Source organism: Ambystoma mexicanum, chromosome 14 (genome assembly GCF_040938575.1).
Source record: "Ambystoma mexicanum isolate Mex_15411 chromosome 14, UKY_AmexF1_1, whole genome shotgun sequence".
Taxonomy (NCBI): Eukaryota; Metazoa; Chordata; class Amphibia; order Caudata; family Ambystomatidae; genus Ambystoma; species Ambystoma mexicanum.
In genome coordinates, this window is record NC_090940.1 from 598,294,644 (window position 1) to 598,311,456 (window position 16,813).

The following is a 16,813-nucleotide window of genomic DNA, read 5'->3' on the forward strand; positions in this document are numbered from 1 at the left end:
ATTATTCATACTGATTCTGACATACACACATCTGTCTTAAAATGACCATTGCACTGTTTAAAAATCTCCCCACATCATTGGCATTGTAATGGTAAATAGAAAATAAACCACCCGTCTGTTTTCAAATATTTTCTGTATTATAAAATTTGCATTTAGACATAATCTCATTCTTTACAGCAATAAAAGGGAACAATCAAAGCATTTTCAATGACACACTGCAATTATAGTGGCGGAGAACAGAACTTAAATTGCAACATTAGCACTTGATTAAGACACGCACGGGACTTTCATTTTTCTACACTGACTGCATACTTTCGTGCACACACACAGCTCCCCCAGTTAGGTAATTACCTTATCTGTTTAGAGGATTCTCTCTGTGAATGTGGCTCTCTTGGCTTAACTCCAACGAAAAGGGACGCTTGCCTTCTCAAGCCGGGGTCATTGCCTGGAATTCTCAGCTTTTTCAGATAGGACAGCCTCTGCCAGTGGAAATGTAATTCTTTCAGCTTTCCCCAGTCTCGACTGCAGCAGGACACCCCCACAGCCAGGTCTTCTCCCCAGTAGTGCAGAAAGATGTCTCCCTGTCTTTTTCCCTGCTACTGCCCACTAAAACTTTCCTCTCAGCCCTCTTTATGACGTGTTCCAATGAAATCCATCATCTCTCATCCTCCTACTTTTAAACAATAGCTTCGCTTATACATTTGCAATTGTTGCAAATCTGACTTCCTTCCTCCTGCAGTTACTGTGCACAACAACACGGATAATCATGCAGAGAAGAGAGGAAAAATCTGCACACTCATTTAACTGGTTTTCAAAATATGCCTAATTCTGCAGTAGAGAACACATTTTATTAGTGAGTTATAATAAAATAAGGTTTTATTAGTCAGGTTAATGGTTAATATGTTAGCTGTTAATTTTCAAATGTGTCTCTAGCAATATAGGCATTTCAGGTGAAAAATAGTGTGCATATTTTTAAATGAACACGTGTGCTTTTAACTGTAAAAATAGCTTTGCATCTTATATGTTAAAATCGTTTTTTGACTGAATAGTCTGTCTTTCCTTGTTAATCTGTTAACCCATATAGCAATGCACCGCACCCTTGTGGTGGTGCTGCAAAAAATGCTACTTGTGCAGTAGTGCTGTAATGCTACTTGTGCAGTAGCGCTGTAATGCTACTTGTGCAGTAACATGCCAAATATCCTTACATATACCCTCCTTTTGTTTTTAGAACTTGGCTATAATCCAAGCCAATCTCTAAAAACAACTTGTTTTTAGAACTTGGCTATAATCCAAGCCAATCTCCAAAAACAACTTGTTTTTAGAACTTGGCTATAATCCAAGCCAATCTCCAAAAACAACTTGTTCTTTCTTTTTCTCTTAAAATGCATGTGTATTGGGATATCTTTCTCTTCCTGACGTAGTCAGTAAAATCAGTAACATTTTCATTTTTACTGATATCACAATCAACCATCCACCCATGATTAGCACCAGGATAGCCAAACCCACTATTGAGCGTTCCCCCCAGGTTCCCCAATTAAATCTTTCCACTTCTATTATGCCCAGATTACTAATTGTAATATTGTTTTTTCGCAAATTCATTTTCATAACATGTCTTTCTTTGTGATTCAATAAATATTCCACATCTGGATCTATTGGAAAAGTATCCCTTTGAAAAAAATCGATATTTTCCACTTGGCTTTCCCAAACATCATTTGTTACATGGAACAATGTTAATCCCCCAATTGACACAATTGCATCCTTTGGAACCTGTAAATAAAAAACATTATATTTTACCTGTTTAACCACGTATGTTCCATGGTTTAAATGTACTACCGTCATGTTCTTTAAACAGGTACTGACCAACCATTTACCTCTGACCATCTTAGCCTGTGCCATTTCTTCACTCCCCATATTACTAATAATCACTTCACATCCCTCTGATATACTTGGGTCAGATTTCAATCCACAAATAGCATCTGTGGCATCAGGAACAAACGGTTTACCTGGACACATATAATTTTGTTCTTTAAATGTTACACATGTTTCCAGGTTTGGTATTAAATAAACTTCAGGTTCCCATGACTGAAATGCCACCACTTCTGGAGTCTTAATCTTAATGAATTTGTCCTCTTGCCAAAATCCCACGTTGTGTACCCACTTCGTTTGATAAATAAGTTCAGGGGCTACAAATGGGATGCATAGCAAAAATCCGATCTCTAGTCTTTCCAAGTCCACATATAACGGCATTGCATTCCCCATTTCGAATGCAATTCTTATCTGTATAAGGTCAATTTCCCTCCTGGTCAATCTTTCTATCATTTGCCGAATGATATCCTGCGAAACAAAATACAAGGGAATATGTCCTTGAATCAATTGTGAAACTGCAGTTTGAACTTCTCTCATATAATTCGTTAATAGTCTATCAACAGGACTCATTATGTTCAATATTTCATTTAAAGTTCTGTCATGCTTAAGTATTATTTTAGTCGCCCGTTGCATCACATCCGCTTGTTCATTTAGAATGATTGCAGTTTCATTTATGAATCTTACTTGTTCATCCAGTCCCCCTCTAATTCCATCTAATGTCTTTTGTATTATTTCTAGGTCAATACTCAGTTGTTGTGCTTTAGTACTCAGTGTTCCTACCGAAATAGAATTGGCTGTTGATATTGTAGTACCTATTATTGCCCCAATTATAGACATTACCATTGATATCGCGAGCATCACCGCACCTCTCTTTCCTCTCTTCTTCTTAATGTCTGCTGAATTCACGAATGTTTTTTCCAATTGCATTAATATATCTCTTATTGACTGCTTAGCGTCCTCTTTTCTTATTTCCAGCCACTCTTTAGTCTGTTCAATCTTAATTCCGGTATTGTTCAAATGTTTTTCAATCAAAATCTCAGGATTCAATGGTATGTAGATATTTTGGAAAATCATCCTTCTATCACTCATGATGAATCCTGGTGCTTCTTCTACCGCGATACCAGATGCTGGTCCAGGTTCAATGACAACCTGTGCTTCTGAATTCTTGAAGATCCCTCCAAATATCACTATCGTTAAACATGTCATCGGTATCATCTTCAATGCTGATCGCTTTGTAGCCTTGGTCTTCACCCCTCTTTGGGGCTTTCCCGGAATCCGTCCTCGAGGTCTCCAGGACTCCATCGTCTCCCGTGGCCTCTGGTCCCGGAACCTCCGATCAAATAATGTTAATCGTCTAAATCAAAATAGAAAATAAACAGATTAAGTACATAGCACAATACTAACTTCATCCTTTTGCCAAAAATAAAACATGCTTGGTAAAAATACTTCGTTTTTTTTTTTTTTTTTCTGAAATTAAACACAAGTTAAAAGAAAACAAACACATATAAAACAGCATTCAATATTTAATACACTTTCTCTCTGCACACCAACCACGAGCTTCCGTTATATGTGCATTTATTTATTTATTTATTTATTTATTTATTTATTTATTTATTTATTTATATTATATATTTTCACATATATTACAGTGTTTATGTGCCATCCTAACAATCAACTTTTTTTTAACTTCTTTGTCACTGCCTCCTGATCACACCCATTTACTTTCTCAAGGGACTCTATCCGTTTCCACATGCTCAAGCTGCCTGATCTCATGTCTGGGATGGCATGGTTTGATTTGATTTACATGGACAAACTGCTCTATTGCTGTTTCACCTTCATTTTTCAAAATTTTATACACTACAGGAGAGACTTTATCTATAATTCGAAATGGCCCCTGCCAGGCTGCCAGAAATTTAGAATTTTTCTGTTTACTTTTTCCAAAATGAAACTTGTACACCTGATCCCCTACATTGTATTCCTTTACTGATGTCTTTTTGTCATAATATGACTTAGCACTGTCAGCAGCTCTTTCCAGATTTCTCTGCACAAAAGCAAATGCATGTTGCAAATGCCTCCTCAGTTCATCAATATATTCATGAACTGTGGATGCACTCACTAGAGTTTGCTCATGTGTTCTGTATAGTAGGTGTTGTGGTAACACCATTTTCCTACCTGTTAAGACCTCATGGGGGCTAACACCTGTTGCTTTGGCAGGAGTCGACCTGATTGCCATCAAAACCAATGGTAAACGCAAATCCCAGCTGGAACCTGCTTCTGCCACAAATTTCTTTAAAATGTCCACAACAGACCTATTGCTTCTTTCAACTGTACCTGAAGACGCCGCCCGATATGCGATATGTAGTTTCCTTTTTACACCTAGTATTTGCCATACCTTACTCATTAGAGTACTTGTGAAATGACTTCCTCTGTCTGACTCAATTCTTTGTGGCAACCCAAACCTTGAGAACACATGGTTCACCAGCAATGTGGCTGCTGTTTGCGCACTACAATCTGGTGCGGGAATGCACTCAATCCATTTTGACATCAAACATACTACACTCAAAATATAGCGGTGTCCCCTGCTCGACCTTTTTAAAGGACCTACATAGTCTATTTGCAAATCTGACCATGGGAGAGTTAGGCCTCTTTTCATCAATGGTGCTCTATGCATTGGTGAAGCAGGTTTAAATTGGGCGCATACTAGACATCCTCTAGTATATAATTCCACATCTTGGGACATATGTGGCCAGTAAGCATAATCTTTTAGTATTTCTAATGTCTTTTGTGAACCTCTATGGCCTGCAGTTATGGCATCGTGTGCATGGTGTAGCATTAGTCCTCTGAATGAAAGGGGTACTACCCACTGTATTTGCCCTGTTATGGACTCTCTAATCATGAGCCCATCCTGTAATCTAATTCGTGTTTTGTTCTTTAATAACACCCTCAACTCTTCTTTTCCCATACAATCATTTTCTGTTAAAGGATTTTTTTCAGGATCTATCAAATGATTATAATAGATTCCCAAAATTTGATCATTCTTTTGTGCCTCAATCAAATCTTGGTCTGGCGTGTCATGACTCCACTGCACCACCGGTTGATCTACCTCCTTTGGTGCTTTAGAACGTGTGACTGCATCAATTTGTATTTCACCCATTAAATAATCAATAGGTAGCAATTCTCCCATCACAGCCCCAATCTTAGCCAGATGGTCTGCCTTATCATTTCCCTCCTTATCCTCTCCTGGTGTTTTTAAATGCCCACGAATTTTTCTCCAGTATATTGTTAAATTATTTTCTGACACCAATTTGTCTATGGCTTGTATCATTTTTCCATGTTTAAGTGGCTTTTTGTTGTATGTAACCATGCCTCTTGCTTTCCAACCAGGCAAATACTCCACAAAGCTATTCCGTGCATAGTCAGAATCAGTCACCAGGACAATTTCACTGAACTTTTTATCAACTGCAGTAGCAATTGCTTTATAGATGGCTGCCAATTCCGCTACCTGACTGCTCCTATCTCCAATCCTCATCCCTATACTAGGAACGCCTTCACATTTCAACCAGACATTTCCTATTCCTGCCACTAATTGTTTATTACTGTCATTTTCAATGTGAAAAGCACAACCATCCACATATACAGTTGGCAAATCCTTGCATGTTTTTTCATCAAAAGCTTTGTGTGGTGATTGTTCAAACTCCTGCAAACTAGCTTCCACATCCATTTCATTTGTTATTTGTTCAGCTGCACAGTCATGTAAGTCAGCTAACCCTTGAGCAATTGGGCTCTTTTTATTTTGTCCATATCTTACTTCTACGGGAAAACCTTGTAATGCCAGCGTCCATGAAGTGATTCTGGATTGCGCTAGATTGCCTGATCTAATTCTTTTACTCTCTAAAAATTGCAAAGGTTGATGATTTGTTTCAATAATCACCTTTTCTCCCTGAACAATGGGGCGGAAATGTTGTAGCGCCCACACAGTGGTTAATAGGGCCTTTTCGCATTCATTAAATTTCATTTCAACTTGGGAAAATGCCTTACTTGCATATGCAATGGTTTTGTGATTCAAATCGTGTTTTTGTGATAACACTGCTGACATACAATGTTCAGAAAAGCCTATTTCTATAAAGAAATCCCTGTCCTTTATGGGGTATGCTAAACATGGTGCCTTTACAAGACATTCCTTCAATCTAGCCACTGCATCAGACTGCTCTCTTCCCCATTTCCAGGGAGTATTTAGTTTAAGCAGTTTAGTCAATGGTTGAGTGATTTCTGCATAATTCTCAATGAACTTTCTGTTATAGCCTGTCATCCCTAATAAACTTTTTACTCCTTTCACATTTTTAGGATCTTTTAATCTTTGTATGGCCTCTATTTTCTTCCTTTGTGGATTTAGCCCATGTTCAGTCACTTCATGCCCTAGAAAGTTCACTTTTTTCTTGCACCATTGTGCTTTTTGCAAAGATACTTTGGCGCCTGCTTTCTGCAATTGGCCAAGCACATGTCTTATTTCATCAAAATGGCTTTTAAGGTTTTCATTTTTTATCAAGACATCATCCACATAAACTATTGTCCCTCTTTCCGCTGCATCCGGCATGGCCTTTCTCAAAAATATGCCAAATTCACTCCCACTATTGATGTACCCGAACGGAGCTCTAAGCCAGGCATATTGAGTCCTGTCAAATGTAAAGGAAAATAGGTGTTGTATCTCCTCTGCCAATGGCACACACCAATATCCAGATGTGAGATCTAACGTGGTAAATACATTTGAACCATGTATCTGAGCTAGGCCCTGATCAATGAATGGTAGTGGCCATCTAGATACTGGTACTCTTTTATTTAACTCTCTTAAGTCTGCACACAGCCGCCATTGACCATTTGGCTTTAACACACCTAAAATAGGCGTATTGGATGTGCTATGAATGGGCCTAATTATTCCCCGTGATTCCAAATTTTTAATAATCTCTGCCAATGATTCTAAACATGCCAGCGGTAGTCTATACTGGCGTACAAACACTGGATTTCTGCTACAACCTTCTGGTAGTGTGGCCACATGTAAATCAGTTAAACCACAATCATAAGCATCTTTTGCAAATACATCCTTAAACTCCATAAATATTTCCCTCAGATTGCGTCGATCCTCATCGCTGTTACATGCATCCGCTAAGGAGATCTGCTCTTCTACCATTCTGGAAAATTCTGGAAACTCTTCTGGTAAAGGAATCTCAGCGCTTTCCTCTAACTGTGTGGCTGTGTCTTTTTGTAGAGCTGCCACTTTCAAATATTTTGGCAGATCAGCTTCCACTTCAATGGGCTGATTTCCTGTTTCATTTTCATTTAAATTAAATATTATGCAATCCTCTTGATGGCAGCACACTGTCTCATTTGCATCATAAGGATACACAGAATGAATTTTAAATATTCCTTTGGGCTGAGAGTCCAGGTGTTCTGGTAACTCGCCCCTGGCATCTACATATTTTTCAGGAATATTCCCAATCACCATGTTATTTAAATCTGCCGTATAATGTGATTTTTGTATGGCCATTCCTAATGGGGAGTTTTCCTCTAAATGAACGTCCTGACAACCTTTATTATTTACCATGATTTTTACAGATCCCTCACCAATGTCTACCAATGGAATGTATTCATAATCCAGGCCTTGCTGTTTTATGGATTCATTCAGGCATACAAATGCATCAGAGCCTTTCATCTGCTGTCCATTTTTGCATTTCAGTGTTATTGCAAACTGTTTTGTAAATGCAGGAACAATAGTATTTTTCCTCATCTGTAATTCGACTGCATAAGGAACTAGTTGTGCACAATGATAAGCCCTTCTTTTGTCTCCAAATTCAGGCGCCGGCCCACCTAGGCGTGACCATATTTTTTGATTAAGGAAATCTAACACCATACACATTCTGTGCATGATGTCATTGCCCATGTAAAATTCATTTTGTGCTCCACTCACTATCCATACATTATGGTAAATTGCTTTCTGCCCAATGCTAATTTTAAGCATGCATCTGCCTGTAATTCGGTTTTCAAAGTCTGGACTGTCCAACCCAGAAACATATTGGTTTTTAATCCTAAATTTTGGGATTTCTTCCCTCTCCATAATTTTTTGCAACAATTTCTCATTAATGAAACTCCTTTCATGTTCAAGCGCTAAAGTGGCTTTTATTGTTTTAATATAATCATTTATACCAGCGTGAACCCATGGTTGCTCATCTTCCATGTGTATCTCTGCCAGAGTGGTAATGTGTTTTTCTGAATCTGTTTTAGGAACAATATTCTGTTTGCATGTATTCTCTTTTAAATAGAAACGTAATGTGTGTTCGTCTATGGCAGTCTGCCAATCTTTCCTTGGGTCCAAGTATATTTGTACAGGTAGTTTTTCATTGTCGCTCTGATCTTTGTCTTGACACCTTAATATAACAGTGACACTAGGTATGCAGCTATTCTGGAGATATACCTCCACAGCATCATTTGTTTTGGCAATGGTGTGACATTCTTTTATATTGCTGTTTTGTGATTTTAGTTTCTTAGGCCTCAATGGTTTTTTGGTTAAGGACCACAGCACTCCATTCACCCCATCTATGAGAGGAGACAATCTTTTCAGGCAATCTGTCCCCATCAGAAATGGAATTTCACAAATAGATGTGATCAATACCTCTTGTTTCATTCTGTGCTTTCCTATTTTTATGTCAACCTCAGTTACACCTATGATGGGCACCTCCTCCCCATTAAAGTTATGCACTGGGCCTTGATTTGCCTTCACTGTGATCTGACTCTGTGGAGGCCTCCCTTCATTGATACTCTTTACCAGCTCCTTGGACATAATTGTGGCCTGTGCGCCAGTGTCAATCATAGCAAAGGTGTGGCATTTTTCTTCTACAGTGATGGGTGCATAATATCTGTCCTCAACTTCCTCTAATACACATAAGAAATGTGAATTCTTACTGATTTCAGGGCTCACCTTTCTCAGGTCTTTTTCACTTTTGGCTAAGCACATTGGTAAATGAAAAGACATTTTTCCCTCCTTTTTACCCATTTCTGTGCGAGATATTTTATTCATTTCTCCATGTTCAGAGGTTTTTTGGAGTGTGGCCACCGTTCGCCCATCCATCTGGGTAACATCAGAGACCACATTACAACCTTCCAACTGAACATGTGTCACAACATCATTCAGCAATTTGTCATTTTTTAATTCTGTGCATTTGTGATCATTTAGTGTAATACCAGCCCTTTCAGCCTCTTCAAAAATATGTGGCTCAAAGAATTTTTCAGGTGATTGACTTGTACCCTCCTTGTGAGTATTTCCTTTTTCTGTCTGTGTTTGGTAATTGTTTTGCTTGCCCAGGGAAGGAGCTATGGCATCCCCACTTACTCCCTGTTCACTGGTATTCCCCATGCATGAGTCATTTTTCTTAAATCTGTCCCTTTGTTCTTTTGGAATTCCTAATGTTTCTTTTTCATTTGTGCAAATCTTTACTGTTTTATTTAGCTCTAAGTTAAACCGTACCTCTTTTTTAGAAGTATTTGCACTTTCTGTCACAATTTCATTTACTGGTACTTTCATTTTTAATCCATTAGACATCTCAGAGTCGTTATGCAAAATTATATCAGAGCAATCTGTCATTTTGGCACTGCAGTTATCATGAGTACTTAGTCACTTTTCGGAAGCCCCCCGGTCATTGCTATGGCCATCAGCCCCCTCTTTGGAAGGTTGTTTTTGCGCTGTATAGAGCTTTCCTATTTGCTCAGCTAACATTTTCACTTGGGCCTCAAGGCATTGGAACCTTTCCACCTCTCTAGGATCCTCTTTCTGTGGCCTAGGTCGATATTGGTTGTTTTCCCCCTGATTGGATCTATTCTGATACCTCTCAGGTGATTGATACCGGTTGGGATGGTTTCTGAACTCTTGATTCATTTGTGGAGGGGAGCGGGTTGCACCCATCCTTTGATTATAGTCCCCTGGTGGGGAATCATTGTACTGGCGTGGACTGTAGTTCACGTTTTGCTTCATGTCCTGTCTCTCAGATTGTGGGTACTGGCCCCTATATTGATTTCCATTATCAGTAAATCGATCCACATATCGGGGCCTATCCTGATTACCATATATCATGGTGCTGGGATCAAATCTGCTCTGTGTCCCCAATGACTGGTAGGGACCATCATTTCTTTGATCTTGATTTTGTCTCTGGTTATTGTTCATACCTGCCATATCAGACCGGTATCTTACCCGGGGTCTATCTCCTAAATATCTAGGGCTGATGTAGCTCTCTCTATTACTAGGATCATGTGATTGGAACATTGGTACAGTAAATGGCGATCTTTGTTGATTACCCCTTTGTTCAGGTGTCACATTATTTTTACCTTGGCTTTGAGCAGACTCAAGGGACATTTTGGCTGACCTGATTTCCATTACTGTGGCTGAGGGTTCTTTAGATTTAGGCCTAGTATCTTTCATTTTATCACTTTCTCTACCCTGACAATAGAGTACCTCATATAGCTTGGTGCTTTGATGTACAATCCATTCAAGGGACTTGTCACGGTCAAATTCACGGACCAATTGGGATATAATGTCTTTCTGTAGCCCATAGAAGTATGCGGTTTTAAACTCATTGGAATTTGAGTCAAAAGATACATCAAAGCGAGAGAATGCTCTTTTTAAGTCTTGTAAAAATTGGCGAGGTGATGTATTAGGTCCAGCAGTAATAGTGTACGCAACTTTCTTTGCCTCCTGCAATGACTGAAAAGGAGAAAAATGGCGCCTAATTTCTTTTTCAAACTCCAGCCATGTCATATTCTGCTGTTCATTTAATCCCCTTATGATGCTGGCCGTCGGGGCATCTAAAGTTAAATGAAAATATTGTCTGTACTGTTCCTTAGGTATCTGGAGTGCTTTAAAAATGTCATGCACCGCTTCTAAGTGATCCTCAATGCAGCATTCACCTCCCTTTTTAAATGGTTTGATCAGGGCTTTAATGGATTTCATTATTTTTATGGGGCTACTTGTTGCAATGCATGGAATTGCACTATTTTGTGATTCAATCCTGTTTTCAGGTGTATGAGATTGGTGGCTGCCCCCAATGGGAGTATCAAATCCCCCAAGGGCGCTGCAACCAAGTTCAGTCACCGGCCCAGTCACTGGGGCACTAGCTCTTTGGGCAGAGCTAGAATTCACCTCCACTCCATTGAATGTGGTGCCCTGCCGCCTCTCCTGGGACCTGGGAATGCACATTTGCTGTTCTAAGTCCTTACACTTTTTAAGGAGTCTGTTGGCTTCATCATGCAAATAATTATTTTCATCACTCATTTTATTAATTGCCTCCTGCATATCGCACATTTGCATTTGGCATTCATTGAACTCTTTACTTCTCTTGTCTCTTTCTTGGATCATTTTAATCATTTCTTGTTCTACACTCTGGAGATCACCTTCTTTTTCGCAATGTTCTTTTTGTAAAATCTGCATTTCTGAAACAACCTCATCTTTATCCTGCCTAATGTGATCCACTAAGGCTTTTAAGTGTGTCAATTCTTGCTCACTATCTTCAAATTGTTTCTTGTTTTTGGATAACTGAGTATCAAAGTCTCTGCATTTTAATTGCATGTCTTTTTGGCATACATCCAATTCTGCTCTCAACATTTCCTGATTTTTACTTGCCCCATCTAATTCAGTCTTTAACCTGTTAATTAGCTGAGTATCATTCTCTTGCATTCGCAGTGACTTGTTTAAAATAAACCATATTTTGCCGCATAGCCGTATTAAACAGTCTTTCTCTGCACTTTTATCGGCTGCATTCAATAATCTTGTAAGGCAGACCTGAATTATGCTGCCTTCTGCAAAAATATTGTCTAGTTTTTCTTTCTGCACCTCACCCTGAATGCGGTTACTCCATTCTAAGGTACTGTTCGAAGACCAATTCCCATGTGCAAATAACTTTGCCTCTAAATATTGCACTAGATCTGAGAATGTGGTTTCCCTTTGTGACATTCTGAAATTCGTTTTTAGTGGCACACTGCTATTATAAAATGGGTTCCCTTTAATGTGCAAATGGCAGTGTGAGACACGCTTGCCACGCCCAGTAGGTACTCTATGATCACTTTCCCGGCCTGCAACGCACCATAAATATGTAGGGTATTTTGTGGAGATTTGGGGCCTGACGGTATTTTATTACCGCTGAGAAATAACTTAGCAATAATCACTCTTTGTATTCAGATTTGGCCATGTGCAACAATAATACAATGGACATGCATTATTTCAGCACCCAGACCTGCATATTTGGTATACGTGGTTGGTGGTATTTTGGTGAGCATAATTCCCTTGTTTTATTTGTGGCCCCAATGTCCAGAATCCCTTATCTTCGCTTAGATTTTTCGTGTGATCACTAGAGAGACCTCAGACCTGCATTCTAGGGAAACCACAATTTCCAGGGATAGTGTTGGTGCGCCACCATGGGCAAACTCACTGACTTATTTACGACAGAGAGCTATATGTGGTAGTCTTGTGGTAATTTCCACTACCTTATATACGGTAGGGAGCTATGTTCAGAGAGTCTCTCTTCCCGTTGGCTCATGTACCTCCAACAAGTTATACTACAGTCACTCACAATTATTCATACTGATTCTGACATACGCACATCTGTCTTAAAATGACCATTGCACTGTTTAAAAATCTCCCCACATCATTGGCATTGTAATGGTAAATAGAAAATAAACCACCCGTCTGTTTTCAAATATTTTCTGTATTATAAAATTTGCATTTAGACATAATCTCATTCTTTACAGCAATAAAAGGGAACAATCAAAGCATTTTCAATGACACACTGCAATTATAGTGGCGGAGAACAGAACTTAAATTGCAACATTAGCACTTGATTAAGACACGCACGGGACTTTCATTTTTCTACACTGACTGCATACTTTCGTGCACACACACAGCTCCCCCAGTTAGGTAATTACCTTATCTGTTTAGAGGATTCTCTCTGTGAATGTGGCTCTCTTGGCTTAACTCCAACGAAAAGGGACGCTTGCCTTCTCAAGCCGGGGTCATTGCCTGGAATTCTCAGCTTTTTCAGATAGGACAGCCTCTGCCAGTGGAAATGTAATTCTTTCAGCTTTCCCCAGTCTCGACTGCAGCAGGACACCCCCACAGCCAGGTCTTCTCCCCAGTAGTGCAGAAAGATGTCTCCCTGTCTTTTTCCCTGCTACTGCCCACTAAAACTTTCCTCTCAGCCCTCTTTATGACGTGTTCCAATGAAATCCATCATCTCTCATCCTCCTACTTTTAAACAATAGCTTCGCTTATACATTTGCAATTGTTGCAAATCTGACTTCCTTCCTCCTGCAGTTACTGTGCACAACAACACGGATAATCATGCAGAGAAGAGAGGAAAAATCTGCACACTCATTTAACTGGTTTTCAAAATATGCCTAATTCTGCAGTAGAGAACACATTTTATTAGTGAGTTATAATAAAATAAGGTTTTATTAGTCAGGTTAATGGTTAATATGTTAGCTGTTAATTTTCAAATGTGTCTCTAGCAATATAGGCATTTCAGGTGAAAAATAGTGTGCATATTTTTAAATGAACACGTGTGCTTTTAACTGTAAAAATAGCTTTGCATCTTATATGTTAAAATCGTTTTTTGACTGAATAGTCTGTCTTTCCTTGTTAATCTGTTAACCCATATAGCAATGCACCGCACCCTTGTGGTGGTGCTGCAAAAAATGCTACTTGTGCAGTAGTGCTGTAATGCTACTTGTGCAGTAGCGCTGTAATGCTACTTGTGCAGTAACATGCCAAATATCCTTACAGAAGCTACCAGGAAGGTGTCAGTATGCAGACAGACCGCGATTATAAATGGGACATGGTTTTCAAATAGTGTTGCCATTAGAGATCAAAAGAATAAAGTGCCTGTGGTGTGCAATATATCAATTCTCACTATTATAGTGGAAGCAACACTATAGCCAGTGAATCCATGAGTGAGGCTGTTCTGAGGATCATACTCTGAGAAGGAATTCTCTCTGAAGGGCTGACAATTTTGAAATGTTTAGGGACTAGCAATTTCGATGAGGCTGGGCAATACAAGATTAAATTAGATGCCCAGCGTTACACAAACTGGTTTAGGGGTGAATCTGGGATTTGTGCCAACCCTGCAATTTCTGAATTTGAACACTTTCATTACCAGTTCTTACCATGAACTAAAATAATCTCATTTTATAAAAACAAACTTGGAAAGTACACACAGCACATTACCAAACATGACAATTTCTAAAAACAAAATACTATAGAAGGGTGTAACACAGAATGATTCTAGCTTCATTCTCTCCATCATCAAGAGACGTATATAAGTACCAGCATACCAATCAGTGTGATTTAACAGATTGATTCTGGGTTGGACTTTTGTATTTTAAAGCTTTACATACCTCCAAAACACTGGCTTGTGAAATTGTCATTTATAAACGTGCAGGAAAACCTTTGACTTTTACAAAAATGCAAAGCGTTTTTTTGTGTCAAACGAGCAGACTTTAAAATATGCTTGTCTGAGTCCATCACCATCTGGTCCGCTCCCTTCTGTCTACAACCCCTTCCACTCAAATGGCCTACATAAGAAGAAAGAACAAGTAATGGGCTAAACGAAGCCACCAGCATGCAAGGAGGCAAACTTCACAGAAGACTGTACAATAATGTACGATATATAAAATGATTTATCAGGATCACTGTATTGTCTGCTGGCAAAGCCAGGATACAAGCATGAATGCTTTGGTTCCAAATTCTGATACTTATTCATCTCTTGGACTAACAGTTCATGCTCATCATTGGAGGTGATTGCCTAGGTTTTACAACACCCCATCTGAACAAACCAATTTCTAGGCCTTCACCATAAGGATGACATGTTCGTTTTTATAGTAACCCCCATCTAGTGCATGTATATTGCTGATAATAGCACCTGTTGTGCTGCAAGACCAAGTACATATGGAGGCAGGTTTGTAAACTTCAGACATAGGAAAGGCTCAGCCAGCCTTACAGAAATGTGCTATTCTAATCTGCAAAGAGTGCTTAACACATTGAGCTAACTTCTGAACCATTGTGGCACTCAATTTACCAGTATGCATTTCAAATTTGGCTATTGCACATGATCAACATAATACCTGCAGGAAGGAAAGAATGCTACAGGAGTTGTGCCGCAAGGAACACACAAACTATATATACCACAGTGAACACAGAAAGCGTTACATGAAGAATTGATCGAGGCAGAATGTACTTGCCAAAACAGACAGGCAATAGATTTAGAGCCTCAGCACCATGCAATACAATATCCTGATGTGTTCTATTTAAGTCTGGTGAACAAAGGAATCTTACTTCTTTAGATCAGGCAGTCTTGTGGGGCCCCATCCAAGGTGGGGGCCCTGGGCAAGTGCCCCTTTTGCCCTCCCATAAAAACGTCTCTGTGCAATAGGGTAGGCCAAAGTCAATGGGCTAAAGTCTTGTATCGGATAAAGCAGTTCTGGTAGTTAAACGGAAAAGTCTTTGCCAAAGTTCTCAGAAGTAGTTCGCGAAAGAAAGGTTCATATGTTGGGCCACAAGCTGACTAGGCCTGCAAGTTGCCAAAGTTTCAAGCACTTTCGCAGTGAGAGGTAAGTTCTCTCGGTCGGGTTTTCACAGTACCTTACAATGAAGAAAAAGATGCAGCTGAAGACTTCTGTTCCTGGCAGTTCCTGCAGATCTCGCTGTTCCTGAGCCTCAGTCGTGGGGACAAGAGGGAGGACGTTGGGGGACTCCTGCACTGCACAGGGACTGGTAACAAAGCTGGCAAACTGGCAATTCTTCAATTCCGGTAGCTGTCTTCAAGCACACAAACTGGTGTCCCTCTCCCTGGTTATTCGGTTTCCTGCAGCACTCTGAGGAAAATACAACCAGCTCCGAGAATGGTATCCAGGTGGCTTACGGGTCGAGCTGATTGGTCACAACAACTCAAAGGTAGAAGTCGTCCTTGTAGGCCTTCTCTGTCGAGATGAACCTGGCGATTCGGACCTGCAGCAGGGCTTCCCCGGGCAAACCAACGGTCCAGGAATTGCAGCAGCCGTCCTCTTCCAGCTCTTCATCGGTTCCTTCGTTCCAGTGGTCGACTCTGCCTTCCAAGCCAAGAGATTTGCCTTTTATACAGTTTTCTCCCTTTCATTCCAGCCTGGCTGCCACTCACCCAGCAGGGTGGCTGTCCTTGCCGGACAGTCAGCCAGCCAATCACGCCAGAGTGCATTTGGGTCTCCTAGGAGACTAAGCACAGGGAGTTTTGGGCACCTCCCTCACTTCCTGCCCACCCAGAAACACTCGTGCACCAGAGGCAGTCTTCAGTCCTGAAGCCCGCCAAAGGCGATGGAACAAAGGGACCAAACCTAGTTTGGCGCACAGAGAGAAACTCTATAAGGACCTTTCCAAAAATAAATGGCGAAGAAAGAAGACCGGGATCTGTTTAAACAAAGGGGGCTCAGACGCCATCTTGAAAAACATGGCTCCCGCGATTTAACGCTACCGGTGTTCGCGGTTGGGAAAAATCATGGCAGTTTGTTGTAAAACCACTGCCACCAGCCATTTCATGAGGAAAGGGTAGCATTTGTCTGCTCCATGAGTTTCTAGACACAGGGGATACTAGGTAACCCCTCCAGCACTCTATAGGAAGATAGTGTGTGCTGGGTCTAGGAATTTAAAAAGACTAGTAAAGTCAATTTCACTTCACTGCTCCTGGAAAACAGTAGTTTATCCCAGTGAAGGTATTTAAACCTTGGGACAGCCTAAAAGGCTTCCCTGTGTCACTGCACTGAGGGTGCTGTGTGACGCACATGAAAAGGTGATGCCTATGGAGTTGGTTAGACTCCATAATCAAAACGAAACAAACACAGAAAACACATTGATTTGAAAAGTTCAAAGTCCCAAAGTTTAGCAAAA

General features: G+C 40.1%; 1 protein-coding gene across 1 annotated transcript; it reads right to left on the bottom strand.

Moving 5' to 3' along the window:
• Positions 1-1,305: 1,305 nt before the first annotated feature.
• LOC138526994 (uncharacterized) lies at positions 1,306-13,061 on the bottom strand. Its single transcript, XM_069637966.1, has 2 exons — positions 12,826-13,061; positions 1,306-3,220 (listed from the first exon to the last, which is right to left on the bottom strand). Exon 2 carries the CDS (start codon positions 3,166-3,168, stop codon positions 1,378-1,380), a length of 1,791 nt encoding a protein of 596 aa, XP_069494067.1. The 5' UTR covers positions 3,169-3,220; positions 12,826-13,061; the 3' UTR covers positions 1,306-1,377.
• Between the last annotated feature and the right edge of the window lie 3,752 nt (positions 13,062-16,813).

What these genes read in the sequence shown, in the direction of transcription:
- LOC138526994 (XM_069637966.1), bottom strand. Translation starts at nt 3,168, where the DNA reads ATGGAGTCCTGGAGACCTCGAGGACGGATTCCGGGAAAGCCCCAAAGA.